General features: G+C 42.7%; 1 protein-coding gene across 1 annotated transcript; it reads left to right on the plus strand.

The window, feature by feature from the left end:
* Positions 1-323: 323 nt before the first annotated feature.
* On the plus strand, positions 324-16,090 carry lrrn3b (leucine rich repeat neuronal 3b). Its single transcript, XM_077545279.1, has 2 exons — positions 324-611; positions 12,360-16,090. The coding sequence occupies exon 2, from the start codon at positions 12,747-12,749 to the stop codon at positions 14,874-14,876; it is 2,130 nt and encodes a 709-aa protein (XP_077401405.1). The 5' UTR covers positions 324-611; positions 12,360-12,746; the 3' UTR covers positions 14,877-16,090.
* The last annotated feature ends 659 nt before the right edge of the window (positions 16,091-16,749 follow it).

Consider the following 16,749-nt stretch of genomic DNA (forward strand, 5'->3'; position numbering starts at 1 on the left):
ACAACTGTATTCTAAAATTACACTAAAAAGGAGTTAAAATAAATTCCCCAAAATATAACCGTGAAGTTTTAACACTCTTATTTGCACATGCTTACAATCTGTCAAAGCTCAATTCAATATTTCACTCAAAATATTGATGAGCACTTTTTGCAGCGTTTTCCCCCTCCAACAGACGAGAACCAGCGACTGTTGGACCGCATAACCGACAGCCCGCTTCCACCAATCAGAGAAAGGATGCAGCGAGCTCCTCTGACGCGATTGGCTGACTCCAGCGGAGGGAGTGGGGCTATGTCTCATACACTAATGACCGGTGAGGAGGCGGCGGCGCGTCGACTCCGTCCGCCTGACACTCAGTCGACGGGGAGAGGGATGCTGCCTCCGTCAGCCTCTCTGAGGACGCCGAGGGAAGGACACGCGTGAGCCCTCTTTGTGTTTCCGCACACTTGGACTTTTCCACATTTTTTTTTCGTGTTCGGCGGCGAGGAGCAGAAAAGGTCTGAGAAAAAAAAAAAGCATCAAACATTGTTGACTGGCGTCTCGTCACCGGAACGGCGCACTTGACGGGAATATAGTCGACAATCGCTGCTTCGAGGACTGCAATGTTAAAAACGGTAAGTTGACTTGTATGTACGCTCCTATAGTGCACATGCCTTCTTTTTGCGTTGGATTCAATGTTGGATTGTTAATCTGCACATTGCAAGTTAATTAAAAACAGGATGTATTCAATGATTCATGTGTGTTTTCAGCCATTTTACTGCAAAAAAGAAAAAAGAAAAAAAAGCGGCTTCTAAAACACGCTGAAGATGATGACGACAGTTTGGCCAGGGTTGTGCGCTTTTTTGCGCAACTATGCCGAATGCGCGCTATGCGAGCACATGCGTGATCGTCGCGTTAACATGCAAGAGGCTTGCTGGATGGTGCAAAGTGTGGAAGCGAGCAGCGAGGGGCGCGCACTCGGATGTCCCCGGTTCGATCACACGCTCCAGACACGTTTCGAAGAAATCCACGGAATGGTGGCCAATGGCTATCACCTCCACTCTTCTTCTCTCCCACTTCACTCATCTTCACATGCAGCCTTTGTTTTGACCCCCTTCCCCTCCTGTCCTTTCTCGGGACATGCACACACTCCTTCCTGTAAGCGATTCGGCTGCCTTTGTAGCGCGGCTGTATGGGCACAGTGCATCCAATGCGTAATTAAAGCAGCCACTGTGAGGCATCTGTGAGCTCCCTCAGCATCGTCGCCGAATGTGCGTGTTCGTGCACACCCACACACCAGGCATCTGGCTAGAGAGAGAGAGGGGCAGAGGGGGGGTTAGTCATCTCCAAACCAATAGGGCGTTCATCTAGCCCTTCTCGAGCCCTCTTGGTCCAAAATGTAAGCCATCCAGTGGATGATGTGCTGGTGCACATTTCAAAGTACAATGCTTGTGTGAATGCACGGGTGTCCCTGCATGCTGGGATGGTGGCAGGAATGCATTTAGGTCTTCACTGGCCAAAATCCCACCCAAAAAGCTCATAGGAAAGGAACAGACCATCACCAGCCAGATTTAGAGGAAATCTCCACCCAGTTTCTTTTGTATGCTTGCTAAGAGTAAAATGACCCTTCAGGGCAAGCAGTAAAGTCCGACAAGGAGTTTACGATTATTAAATGTATTGTTTCTCCTTGGCAGCGGGACAAAACAAAACAGCGAAGCACAGCACTAATGGCCAGCTTCATTATTTTGGGCACATTTGCTCCAAAACAAATCAATATTACATGTCCACAACAAGTCATATGCTTAACGTGAGCGGCTCGGGGAATTGCCTATTGATCTCTGAGCAATAAGGTGAGCAAGTTTGTGTATGTGCTGGAAAAGATATTGTGCCCGCAGTGGCCTTGTGGAGGCTTGGAGCGCGTGGTTCACACGGCGTGGGTTTTCCACATTATGCGTTTCTTTGTAAGTAGAGGGCAGCGGGTCTCAGGAAGGTGACGGACATGTGGGCGAGGGGGTTGAGCTCAAAACCAAATTCATCTCAGGGCATCTCCTACGTTTTGCGAGGTGACGGTAACAAGATGCCGCAGGATCTTGCGTTGGGCAAAATGCATGTAAACATATTCGCAACACGGCTGCGGGGGATCAGCTGGCACAGCCGAACGTCGGCTCTCTGATAGCATCCTGTTCCCAAACAGGCAGAGGTACATGTTAAAATGGAATAAGCACAAACAGAGGGCAACAGGAAGATGGAGGGGGTGGGTTTGTACTTGTTGGAGTTGCATTCGACGGGCTGCATCTAAAAGAACAAAGAACATATGAAAGGATTTGTCACGGTGGCTTTTGTGAGGCCACATCTAAAAGGTCACGATGACATTTGATACCGCTTTTGTATTACATGACATTTGCAATTTATTTTTGCATCTTGGAGCGGTACAATGTCTTGTATGGCTGCACAATATATCAACAACAATATCATCATGGCGGTAATGGAACATGCAATGTGCGTAATCACAAAGATGTACGATAATTGTTACATTCATATGGAATTGTGACGTTGGCCAATCAGAAACAAACTTTAAGATCATAGTCCACTGAGGGGTGAATTTTGCGAAATGAGCAAATTTTGATTTCTAATCAGGGTTCGTTCAAGTTTGCAACAATTGCTAAACATTCTCTAAATGTTCACCAGACACAAACAAATATTACAACTGTTGGGGAACGTCTGGCGAACGTCTGGCGAACGTCTGGCGAACGTCTAGAGAACGCTTAGACCTTGACAAAATGTCGACGCTGACAAGAAATCTATTTTTGCAAACGTTCACCTCTCATTCAGATACGGGCTTAAATGCGCAAGAGTATTTACGGACATGTCAAATGCTAAATAACTTTTTTGCATACATTTGGGGTGTAACAAAAAAAATAGTCGGAAAATCGAACCGTTCCACTTTAAAATATATCAAAATATGTATTAAATCAGAGAGATATTATGTAATCTCAATGCAACACATCCACTCGAGCTGCGATGGACTATATCGAATCCAATCATAATCCAACTGAAACGGAATCAAACCGTATGGTATCATATCATAACATATCAAACCTTTTATTGGAGCAATGCACACCTCTAATATATATATATATATATATATATATATATATATATATATATATATATATATATATATATATATAGGTGTCAGTCGATTACAATTTTTAATCGTATGACTTCAATAATGAACTCACGATTAATTGCACATTCCATGTCTCAATTAACATTTCACTTATTTTTTCATACTCTTGTTAACATCCATCCATCCATTTTCTTAACCGCTTGTCGTCACAAGGGTCGTGGGGGGCACTGGAGCCTATCCCAGCTGGCTTCGGGTACACCCTGAACTGGCTGGCAGCCAATCGCAGGGCACACAGAGACGAACAACCATCCACACTCACAATCACACCTATGGACAATTTGGAGTGTTCAATAAACCTGCCATGCATGTCTTTGGAAATGTGGGAGGAAACCGGAGTACCCGAAAAAAACATGCAAACTCCACCCAGGAAGGCCGAAGCCGAGACTCGATCTCGCGTCCTCTGTACTGGGAGGCGGACGTGCTAACCAGTCAACCACTCTGCCGCTTTTGTTAACATTAAAGTGGGAAAAAGAAATGTTAACCTAGTAAAAATTTGGTTGCATTTTTTTTTGTCTATTCCGTAATTTCATAATTTATTTAAAACATTTAACTTTAAAATAGGCACTGTACTGTAAAAAAAAAAATGAGTGTGACATGGATTTGTATTGTCACTACATGGCATAATTGCGTGCATTTTTTTTTTCATATTAAGAGCTGACTAATTTTGATAATGAAGTAACTTGTGAAATTCTGCACATTTCAAAACTGTAAATCACTTGACCCCAGTTACCACAAATATTTGCGTTGTTATTTAATTGATTGCTACTAATTTGTGTTACAGTGACTCCTTTTCACGACGCTGTACGCTTTTATTTTGTCAAATTCCTGGATGCGCATTGATTGTAAAGTGACCGCTTTACTATAAGCCAGAGTCGCTGGCGCTCTGCTTTAAGCGAACCAAAAGCACGACTATGTGTTACACTTATGAGCTATTTTGTGGAGTTGCTGGGTAAAGCATGCTTCACATTTAAAGATCAAGTGGCTTGGGGCCACTCCAACTGACAAGACGGTGTCCATTCGGCTCTTGGTTCTCACAGGGTTTGAGAGTGCCCATGGACCTAGCTCGTTGCTAAAGGCTAACCGAGTGCGTTCTTTCCAAAGCAGGGAAACAGCGGTTGTGCAACACAGTCCAAATGGCTCCTCCACGCTAACATTCTGCCCCTTAAACATTGTGTGTTTTCGTTCCAGTGTAGTACAGTGCATTTCTATGGGGTAATTTTGACGTGGACGTTTCTGCTGTGTCGTGACTGGAATTCCCTTCAGTAGAGGCTGACGCTAATCAAGCGTTAAAAACACTAGTGCCTTTAAAGGCACTTTAAGTTAATATATAAAAAACATACGACAAACATGGGAAGACAACCGGGATGACATCTAAGGGCTTCAGCTGCGCGGTCCATCTGTTGTGCATTCTGACTGCTACAAATAGCCCCTCGGCCCTGATGAATCAATGATGGTAATTTTTTCATATACCATCTTGTGCATGTGAACACGTATACAGTACATGCCACATTGGTGTGTTTCAGGTGAGGCTAAATTTGAGAGCACATCAAGCCATAACAAAGAGGTCCGAGCTTGCCATAAATGCGTTTCCATGGCGTATAATTCTGTCTGCGGTGAGAACTTCCCCCTATGGCCTCTTGACCTGCCATATATTATTCATATGAATATAGATAGCTGCGCATCTCTGAGGCAGCACACATGCCACATTTGCACCTGCAGATTCAATTTGGCTCTGACTTTGAGGGATACATACGCCAGCGGCGCCATTTCCCTCCCTCCTTCTCCTCCTCCTTCTCCCTCTCGTCATTCTGGCCAGCAGCAATACATGGGACATTATGCAGATTTTTGTCAAGAGTGAGTGCGATTATGCTGCCGTACAAATGATTGTTGGACTGCTCGCTACGCCAGTGACCTTATCGGTAGCACCCTTAAGGTGGATACCTTGCTTTAAGTCTAATAGATGCAACACAATGTGAATTAAAAAAAAACCCAACAATGCTCTTACCCAGTGTTATTGCTTCCGCATTGTGTGAGTTTTACACTGTGAGGACACGTCAGCTGTGCGCCGTCATTAATGCATGGTGTACGAGCGCTTGATAAGGTTGCATGTGTGCTCACCCACTTTGAGCCCAAGGGCAAGCCGTGTCCAGGGAAGGGATGAAAAAAACAGAGACGGGGTCCTGTGGTTAATTTGGAACATCGATTTTGCATTAACGACCAACTGGCCAATGGCCGTGGCCGTGCACGCTCAGATGCAAGGAGGAAAAGCGTCCAACCGGTGCAACATGAACACAGAAGCATACAGGTTGCTTCATTATGCATACATGCTGCAAAGAAGGTTGTCTTTAATGAACTTCCTTCTTACTTTTGTGAACGTATAATAGTAAATCAATGAGGTGAAGGGCAAAGGGAGTGACAGTAAAGCCTTGCAGCGGTGCCCACCCAATCGAGGACTTAACCAGAGTATCGGAAGTGACTTGGTCATGTCAAGCCAGTGTTACATGTGTGGCGTCTACTAATTTAATATTGTACTGTCCATCCTTTAACTACATTTAAAGCTGTAGCTGATCTTTGTAAAAAAAATGCTTTGCATAGCTGGCCTTTCAGTAAACTTGTGCTGGACAATATGGCACCAGGATTGTTTAGGTTTGAGCTCATGAAAGTCAGGCAATGGTCAACATTTGTAGGTTATAAGTTTGTGACACAGATAACTAAGTCTCTTGGTTTCTTGATTCTGGTGAACAACAAAGAGAAATTGATGATCAGAGGTTCTGGGTTCTAAGTTCAGGTTCAATCTTTGGATCATTTTGGATTTATAAGACACAGCTTTGTATTCCAAATAAAACCAAACCAAAGAAGATTCTTACCAGAAGTTTTTTCATTATTCTCCATCTTTATCCTGCCATCATCCGGAATTGTCAGGATGAATCCACCTCAAACTAATTCTCTTCACATGTACACTAGCTAGGATCCATTATGGCTTCTCACAGTTGGGCACTAACATTTCTGAGAGCAACAACCTCATCAGTACTTACAGGAGAGCTTGTAAAGCATCAAACCATGCTGTTTCCTCACAGTTAACACATGTTGGAGGAACTGTCCGGAGATCCATGTTAAGATTTGTATTACATCCCAAACTGAGTGGGATATTTGGTACAAACATAATCTCTCAAAACAAATCATTCTAATCTTCTTCTAAGAACAGTAATGGCTGAAAGATACCAGAGAAGCAGGCAAACACCAGTCCACACTTATAACTGGAACGCTACCCACGTCAACGCATACTTTCGTACACTTACGTAATGCATTAGTTTGAAATAAGAAATTAAAATTGACTGGGAATAATAAAGTGCACTTTTAGTCTCCCAGTGACAGAAAGCACTTTACAGCAAATTCATATTCATGCATTCACCCACACATTTATACTGCGACGGTGGAGGCTGTCACGCAAGGTCCTATATGCTGCTCATGGAGGAGCGTGATAAGGAGAATTGTTTTCTTCAAGGATCTCTATCGTATCTTGGGGACGTCATACTACCAATTACTAGCCCTGGAGAACCCAAGAACCCTTTTCTTCTTTGTAAAATTATGAATTATACATTAAATGACTGCTATAAGTTCACTGAACACCAAAATATATCTTTTTTCAAATTTTTTTTTAGCTCAGAGTTGCTAATTTATCAAAAAAAAAATATATAAAACACACTCCAAGGCATTCTGCAACATTATATGAAATAGATTAACAAAAAAAAAAACAATTTTACCATCTGATGGTTTGCTGAGAAGATGGTTTTGTTTGGATTGATTTCCAGCTCAACAAAACAGCATGTTGCCAGCCATCTTGTCACCACCACTCTGGCTCATGTAGGTGCAATATTCATCCACTAGATGGCCCCATGCAGGGGTCAGAAGTGGCACTCTCTCACAAATTTGTAAAAAAAAAAAAAAAAAAAAGTATTTGTTATTTGAGTAGCAGAATTTATAGGGGCCAAATTTGACCCCGTGGGTTCTCCAGGGTTAAATGGAGACAGTCCTCCAATAAATACAACCACATTGGTTGTTTTGAAAGGTGTCAAATTACGACCAAGTGTTAGATGTTTTAGTTAAGCGACGTTTATCGGCCATGTTAAATAGTTCAAACGAACAAAAACGAGAATCAAACCCGGTCCGTCTGATTGGAAGATTAGTGTTTCTCTGACTGAGCTATTTGGCCAGTGATAGTTTTAGTGTTGACTATAGGTTTTCTTAGTGTTGACTACATGTTTTGGGTCTGCAAATCACGGTGCCTTTTCCTGAGCTCAACCTTAGTGCCCCATGTAAAGATGTAACGTGTACTGTACAACCTCACTGAAAGTGTCATCCTAACCCCAACCATGAATCCGTGACAGAAAATTGACATACGTCAACGCTAAAACCCCCCCACTAAGATCCTTACCGGCCTGTTAGCTCAGTACGATAAACAATCATCTTCCGACCAGATGACTCGGGTTTGATTCCCATTGCTATTTTTTCGCTATTTAACATGGCTGATACAACATGGCCGATAGAGGTCGCTACAATATGTAATATGTCGTATTTTGGTGCATGGTAAAATGACCAATATGGGCATTATTGATGGAGGACTTGTTGACTAGATGGCCTGTTCTACCTCTTGATTCCATGCCTCCATGTACACAGATTTACAGTCAGTGCACTTGATGGCAGGTTAGTCTGAGAAACAGATCCAGATGGTCCAAATTGAGCTTGACCTGCGCAGTTTGTGAGTCTTTCCACTGCAGACGCAAGCAGAAAATACTACTACTAATACTGTGTGCAGACATCAAAAGCTTTTATTGGTATGTAAGTAGATAGTGTTAAAGCTGGTTTGGGAAGGGAGATCAACAAAATGGCTAATTCTGTTCTAGTTCAAGAGAGATGTAATAATAATAATAATAAAAGAGTAGATAGAGGGGTGTGCAAACAGAGGAAAAATCAAATGTAAGACCACACATTTGGAATGTGAAGCAAAGGACTGAACTCAGGTCCATTATCAATGGACGCCGAGGTAATTTGACTGCCCTACTTCTCACATACATCTGACCTTTATGTCTTCCAAATACTTTTACCGCCTCTCAGCTGAGGTAGCACCGCCTTGTTACCACTTAGACCATCCAGGCCTTGTAATCACCTCCCCGTGGGCCAAAATGTTCACCACGAAAACCGACGTGGAGGGTTTCCAAAGGTGAAGTTTGATACATTCTCTCTAGTTTGTGCCACAGCCCCACACCAAGCATATTTTCTGCAAGTAATGTATTTTTTTTATTTTTTATTTTTTTTACAAAAACTGTAGGTCACCCTGTAACCACACGAGGCACAGATGAATACTCAACCTGCAGCAAAGCAATCATCTTTATGTCCTTGCTCCACTAAATCCCATCCAAGCCACATGAAGCCAGAGGGAAGATTTATACCCCTTTTCAATAAACAGCATAAAACAAACAGTTCTGCCCGGTCGTTGGGCGACACGGCCGACTTGAGTCAGCCAGCAGGCCTGAATTAGTGCCGCAGAGCCACCCGGACCAACGCTTTGTGCCCCTGGTGTGAACACTCATTAATTTAAAGTGGTCATATCTCACTGGTCTCCAATCAAACTGTATTTGTGCCATTACTGTCCAGAACAGCCTCAGCGCATAATGGAGGTGGCCCGGTGGGAAAGTAAGTGTGAGGCGCTGCCAAGAGCTGAATGAAAAAGCTTTTCACCTTGAACTGTGATGAGAACTCATCCAAATTCAGGTTTATCATGATTAGCCTGACAGAACTGCAAATGGGCGCGCAAATGATCTATAAATGGTGTAATTTGGGCAAATATGTCAAGAAATCCAATCCTCATATAAAACATGTGCCTAGGTACCATTAAAAAAAAAATAGACACACACAACACAAACACAAAATGCCCACCGCAGGGACTCCGATACGTGCCGCATAAATGATTCCCTTCCTGTTCATCTTTTGACACCTGGGAGCTTGTGTTAGCTCCATGACTGAACACCTTAGACTGACCTATAAAGCACCTCTATTGGCTCCCGTGCAAATGTCAAAGCCTGATGTGTGTCAAGCAGTTTCAAGACTTTTAGCCGATAACTACCAACTGTTGATTATGTAACTCACAGTCAAAGATTTCAAAGACATTCCTGTAACAATTTACACACATCGATCTTGTATTTGCACCGCCAACATTTACACATCTCTCTTGGTCCAACAGCATCCAAGCTAGCTCTTCCCCCTTGAGCTCCAATAAAACAGCAAGCACTTCCCTTGCATTAAACTCAGTCTTCCCCTAATTGTGCAGCCGCATTGACTGCATTCTGTTGAGTTCATAGCGGTCAACACACCATCACCGATGTCATGTCAAACTGCTCTTCTTGGCCTCTATCCAGATCTCGACGCTCTCCCTTCGTTTCTGCCAATTAAAAGTACTAGTGAGCGGAGCTTTGTGGGAAATTAGTGCTTTACAGCAGCAGGGGCTCTGTGGGGAACTGTTGAGAGAGGGTGGGTTGCCGCAGGGTCGCTTGACTGGACCTTTTACTAATAGGTTAGTACAGGAGGTTTGTGGACCCCATAGTCACGTCATCCCTGGTGCGTGGCCTCCATTACATGATGCAGGCACACAATAGCAATTTACTGCTTCTGAATAACATTTATTTGTAAGATGTACAGTAAGTTACAGTAATACGAAAACTACATTAATGAAATAAAACATTCTTTTTAACAACCCTTAAAAGGAACCCTGACTGTAACAAGTTTGCTCTATATTATTTATTTGGTTGTTACTAACATAACTATGAGATTCATTTTTCAAAAATAATTTCCAGTTTATTGCATTTTGTAGAAATTTTATTTGTACATATGTCACCTATATTATTTACCTCACAACGCATAGACGTAGAATGGCGGCTGGTTTTCTGCCGAGTAATTAACGGGTATAAAGAAAGCGGGGTAAGCCTCCGTAGCGTTCCTAAAGGGACGATCAAAATTCCTGAATGCATCTGGTGAATGACAAGAGCGCGGCGTGGGGGAGGGTGACTCGCATAGGAACGCTACAAAGCTTACCTTGCTTTCTTCACACGCGTTCCACTGCTCGCCTAACAATGCGATCCGAATAAAGTTTCTACAAAATTTATTAAACTGGATTTTTTTTAAATTTTTTTAATGAATCTCATAGTTTAGTAATAACCAAATCAATCATATAGAGCCAACTTGTCATTAGTCGTGGTTCCTTTTAAACATTGAACCAATAATGCACACCAGATGGGGACCAATATAGTCAGTTTCTATGCCAAAAGCACTTTTCATTACAGTGCATTTCAAAGTGCAGCGATTCAATTTGGTTCTGTTAAAAAACAATTTTCTGATTCAAATTAGTTATCGTTGCGCCACAACTAAACAGATCAATCATTTTAAAATGTTTTAAAACATTATAGGCCTATGCGTACTTTCAGGCAAATGTTAAATACGTCAATATGGTAACTTTTGCTCGATTCAAGATTGAGTTTGGAAGTAATGTTTGTCATGTTCAAATCTAAACATGTTGTCGATTATCATTAAGTATTCCCATTTATGGAGAATAAATTGTGTTTTCAAGATACACCGGCTAGTAAATTGTTAGTTAAGCCATCCTAATCCCGCCCTACATTTAATCAATGCGGGCGAGATAACGCTGAACGTTAAACAAAAAAGGGTAACGATTGCCGATTCTCAAACCGTCACAAAATACAAGTGAGGCATTGCTCCCACTGGCCGGTTTGTCCTGGGTGAGGATCAGTAAGTAGTCCATGTCCACAATGAAGCTCAGCCTGTTTTATCAGAATGCTTTGGATGTTGCAGCTTATTAAAGTGCCGTGTTGCTTTAGAAAAACACTTCAACTCCCCTTGCTCCATCCACTGGCTCATTCTCATCTCTTCCATTTCTCAGTCAGTCTCCAGTCAAAGCTGGAGCAAAGGTTGAGAAATGAACCCCTGGAGTGGCTTTGCCGGCAAAGCAAACTGCAGCTATTCTGCAGCGTTCGTGGCTATTTATTTATATATTTTCATTGTTCTGTATTTTATTCCCTGCGTCTCCCTTGTGGCCACTGAGGTGGAAACAGCGACTGTGATGAAATGAAACCATTTCTCTTTTCTTGTTCTCGCTTTCCAGCCATCGTCACACTTCATCCTCATTTTATCTGCTCTCACAGGCCCGAAATATCACAAGCACCATCAAAACCTATCTCTTCATTAAGAGGCATTTACAAATGTCACGGTACAAATTCAAGCCTGAGCCATAGCAATGGTAGGAGGTCATAATGTTATGCTCACAGAAACATGAGACGAAAAGACATAATTCAGAGGGGATTACTATTTTTATACATGATTATTTTAATAACAAGTAGACAAAATCATTTCATTCTATTAGAATTGAGAACATGGTGGGATTAACTGATTTATTGACCATTTAGTTATGATTAGTGGTAGTAGGATAATGTCAGTGTGTCAATTTAAACTAAAATCAACTAAAATTTACATGTGCTCTTTCTTTGGCAGGATAACACTTATTAGAATATACAAACATACCCACAATCATAGAATAATTATTTATGTTCCGCCACCTCAGGGCGTGTGCATGTGCTCAGTTAGTGTTTACAGTACTTTCCATGTCTTTATTGTCACAAATGAAAAGTATCACCATATTCATTTTAGCTGTACAATCCCATTAGCGGTCCAACCTGATAATTGCACAAACATTAATTATGCTCATTACAGAATGTGCATTGTTTTCGTCGTCAAACAACCTCGTACAAACGGTACCTGGGTCAAGTTTGCAGTTTCATTGGCTGCCTGTCGACTTGTTGCTATGGTGACTGACATATTCCAGAGATCTGAAGGAGCTTGCCATGTGGCTAATACTTAAGCTACAGGATGTCTGCCAGTTAGGAATTCTAATAAAGCCTCTGTTTTAACCAATAATAGGCTGAATAGGCATAAGAACAAATGCCATTTTGAAAGAGCTTGTGCCCAGAAGGTCAAGCATTTTTAAAACCACGGCTCTGTATAAAAGTAAGTGTGACTAAATGTCAACATATATCACTCTGCCTATAATAAATGCCAACATGTCCAAATGCTTTGCTGTTACATGTTATTATACTGCCGAGATTCATGGCTTGTTTGTCTCTTATAGGTTGGAATGGACTGGGCTGTGGATGACAATCAGCGAGGACATCTGTCTTTCTAAAGGGAAGGAGAGATTTGATGGATGCCTGTGAATGTGTTAAGTATAAGTCACCACATTCCTCCCAAGTCCTCTGGTCTACCTGACTGCAGTCTTGGCCCTGCACCCTGACTTTGAGTGATTAGTAATTGCCTCCAAGGGCAATTGCACAGCAAGACAACAACAACAACAACAACAAAGTGAGTCTTTTGGGAATTAGTTGCCCTGCTGCAGTGGAATGTGGAGGTGACGGGGCTGGTGAGTCATTCACCTCAGCAGATGCAACAAATTATTCATCACTCGTGAACAGCCGAGAATACATAATTTACGAGGACCAATTTCCGACTGGAGACCAATATGAAGGACGTGTCATTCGTGGATCGTCTCTTTGTCGGCTTGGCCATGGCCTCTTTTGTTGTGGCCACTGACCAAAGGCCAGACTGCCCCAAACTCTGCGTATGCGAGAACAGACCCTGGTTCTCTCCCAGTTCTGTATACATGGAGGCACAGACTGTTGACTGTAATGATTTGGGACTGTTTAACCTGCCAGAGAAACTACCCGTGGGCACACAAGTACTGTTGCTGCAAACAAATAATGTTGCAAAAATAGACAAACCCTTGGATTACCTGGCCAACATCACAGAGATTGATTTATCGCAAAACAACATCTCATCCATGAACGACGTCCATCTTGGGATTCTGCCTCAGCTTCTGTCCCTACATATGGAGGAGAACCGAATACAAGAGCTGCCTGACCAATGTCTGGTGGAGGTGGCAAATTTGCAAGAGCTCTATCTTAACCACAACCTCATTTCCTCCATTTCTAAAATGGCTTTCCAGGGTCTGAGCAAGCTTTTACGGCTGCACCTCAACTCCAACAAGCTGAAAGACATTCACAAAGAGTGGTTCGAACCTATGCCGAACCTGGAGATTCTAATGATTGGTGAGAATCCCGTGCTTTCTATCGATGAGATGAATTTCAAACCTCTCAGCAGCCTGCGCAGTCTTGTCCTCACTAGAATGAATCTGTCTCAGCTCCCTGACAAAGCTTTGGCCGGCCTTGATAACTTAGAAAGCATCTCCTTCTACGATAATACTTTCCCCGAGGTGCCGCATTCTGCCCTGAGAAATGCAAAAAACCTGAAGTTTTTGGATCTGAATAAAAACCCAATTGCGAGAATACAGCGAGGGGATTTTGTGGACATGCTCCATTTAAAAGAGCTAGGGATTAATAGCATGCCAGAGCTCGTTTCCATCGACAGCTTTGCCCTCAATAATCTGCCCGAGCTGACTAAAATAGAAGCCACCAACAACCCTAAACTCTCCTACATCCACCCCAACGCTTTCTACAAACTGCCACGACTGGAAACTCTAATGCTAAATGGCAATGCACTCAGTGCCCTTCACAGAATTACGGTCGAGTCACTCCCAAATCTCAGAGAGGTTAGCATGCACAGCAACCCCATTCGCTGTGACTGTGTGGTGCGCTGGATGAACATGAACAAGACCAACATTCGCTTCATGGAGCCCGACTCACTGTACTGTGTCGAGCCTCCCGAGTACGAGGGCCAGCATGTCCGACAGGTGCACTTCAGGGAGATGATGGAGATTTGTCTGCCACTCATATCTCCCGAAAGCATGCCCGGGCATATCAAAGTACGCAGCAGGAGCTCTGTGTCGCTCCATTGCCGGGCCTTTGCTGAACCAGAGCCGGAGATCTACTGGATCACTCCGTCCGGGAACAAAGTGATGCCCAACACGGTGTCCGATAAGTTCTACATGCACCCAGAGGGAACCTTTGACATCTACGACATCACTGAAAAAGAAGCTGGTCCTTACACTTGTGTTGCCCACAACCTTGTCGGCGCTGATCTTAAATCTGTTTCAGTTGAGGTGAATGGATATTTCCCCCAACCCGCAAACGGTTCTCTCGACGTCAAGGTCAAGTCAGTGGAGACGAACACCATCCTGGTTTGGTGGAAGGCAAGCCCAGGCACTCTGGCTCCCAGCATTAAGTGGTACACCCTATCAAACGCTCACCATCCTGCCGCTTCATTTTCCACCAGGGTGCCCGCTGACGTCCAAATCTACAACCTTACCCGTCTCAGCCCTGCCACTCAGTATATAGTCTGCGTGGACGTCCGCAGCATCCACTACAAGCACGACACCAAATGTGTCAATGTCACCACCAAGGGATTAGCGCTCACAGCCAAGGACGCAGAAAAATGGGACACAGCACTAATCACATCCTTTGGTGTGCTCCTGGCTGGGATTTCAGTGGGCTGTCTGCTTATTTATGTGTCTCTGAGGATCCACCAACTTAATGGGGATTTAAGAAAATGCGACTCCAAAGCTTTGCTGTTACCAGTGGAAGCTGCTGATGGCCGCCCTCCTTTCTTTACCAAGCTTTGGTTTTCGGGTAGGGCGCTGCCGAGCGGTGTGGAAGTGAAAGCCACGGTCATACACGTGTCTGACAATGCCTTTTAAGGAACACCGATTGGACTCGACTACAGGCAGGGGTGGACAACTATGTCATATTGTTTAAAAGGCAAACCCATTGCTGAGCCCCAGCTCAGATACTCTGGCAAGACTACCTTTGGACTGGGATGGAACAGCGTCAACTCCAAATAGCTGCCCTCCCAGTTTAAATAAACCTCATCTGATGGGCTGGCTTTGTAACTGCGACATCAAGCAAAGCATATATCGACCGGATAGGGCATTTACTGCCAGAAGACACATTTAAATACGGTTGGTACAGAAACACAGCTGGTGGAAAGAAGGTTCAGATGAGATGATGAGGAGGATGAAGAGAAAGAGGGTCAGCTCTCTTGTAACTGACTGTTCAATTTGTCCTGAGTTGTGGAAGTGTCTGTGTGGTCCCAAGCAATACCGTCTGTGCTTTGTCCAACATCCATAGACGAGTTAGCGATACAGTAATAACACCTGTCTATACCGGGGAAGGAGATTTAGTAGACTAGACAAATAACAGTGAACTATGGTGTAAAGCCTTTTGATGAAACATACCCCACCCCTCTTTTCTATTTAAAATGAATTCTTGATTTTTCATGGAAATATTGTTATATATTCTATTATGTTAATGTCACCACAAATCCTCTGTATCGCAGCAATTTAAATAATTGGCTTTAAATTAAGGCAAGCGGCTGGGTATGTTTGATTACAATGTCACATTAAGCTTAATGGAATTCTGCTCCAAAATGGGTATCTTGAGAAGAATGACGGTGTAGTTCTTTTTTCAACTATGACTGGGGGAAAATGCGAATATGTTGGACTACACCAAGTGCAAAGCTGAGGTGGCCGTCGTGCTATGACCGAAAAAAAGTTGTTTTGTGTACCCTGGTAAGTGCCTAAAAAAAGAACTACATGTGGTTGGAAGATAATGAAGAAGAAAAATCAAAATGAATATATCAATTGCAGCAACAACAAAAAAAGACAAAAAAAAGACAAACATGACTACGTACTCTTTGCAGAATCACAAGCTATTCTACAGTATGACGTGAAGAATACCCTGTCAGTATTTTTAGCAAACATATTTTAAAAATATTTCGTTGTTGCTTTGGGTGTAAAGTTAAAAGCCATTTTTATATTATAACTGTTCTATATGTGATCTACGGGCACAACTGACTTATTAAGCAAAGTGCTATGAAAAAATAAATAAATGTCATTGTTTCTTTTACAAACAACTGTCAATGCTTGTTTTTTTTTTAAATTCTCATTCACCTGCTTTAACACAATCAGTAAAATTTGGTGCTACATGATTAGATCAGTGGTTCTTAACTTGGGTTCAATCGAACCCCAGGGGTTCGGTGAGTCAGACTCAGGTGTTCAATGGTGGTCAAGACACACTAAACTCAAATGATTCGTGATAATACGAACAGTTGTTTACGCGACATTGCTTGGCCTGTTTGTGCTGCAGGGAATTTGGTGCGCTCATTAGTCAACTTTTGAATGTTGTGATGGTACGTCATATGATTTCTTTATTATCGTAGGGCCCTATGTTGAGCAAAAAAAGTTGTCGGACGAATATGCGCAATATGAATTCACATGTATAACAGAACATATGGTGTTCCACAGGGTTCAATTCTGGAGCCCCTGCTGTTTTCATTGTTTTGGGTTCCATTTGAACAAAAAAAGTGGTGGTTGTTTTAAAGTGCTCTATAAATATAGTTGAGTTGACTGGCAGGTGAGACATGGTTGGAAATGCCGAGTTGAGCAATTCTAGTCTAGCACAACTAGCTATCGTGTAAAACTAAAGGAACACTTTCTCTAACTGCATGGAGATGGGGAATACAAGAACACAATACGTGCTGAATTCAAGTTAAAGAGAGCCAAATTCCATGAT

Source organism: Vanacampus margaritifer, chromosome 15 (assembly GCF_051991255.1).
Source record: "Vanacampus margaritifer isolate UIUO_Vmar chromosome 15, RoL_Vmar_1.0, whole genome shotgun sequence".
Classification (NCBI taxonomy): domain Eukaryota; kingdom Metazoa; phylum Chordata; class Actinopteri; order Syngnathiformes; family Syngnathidae; genus Vanacampus; species Vanacampus margaritifer.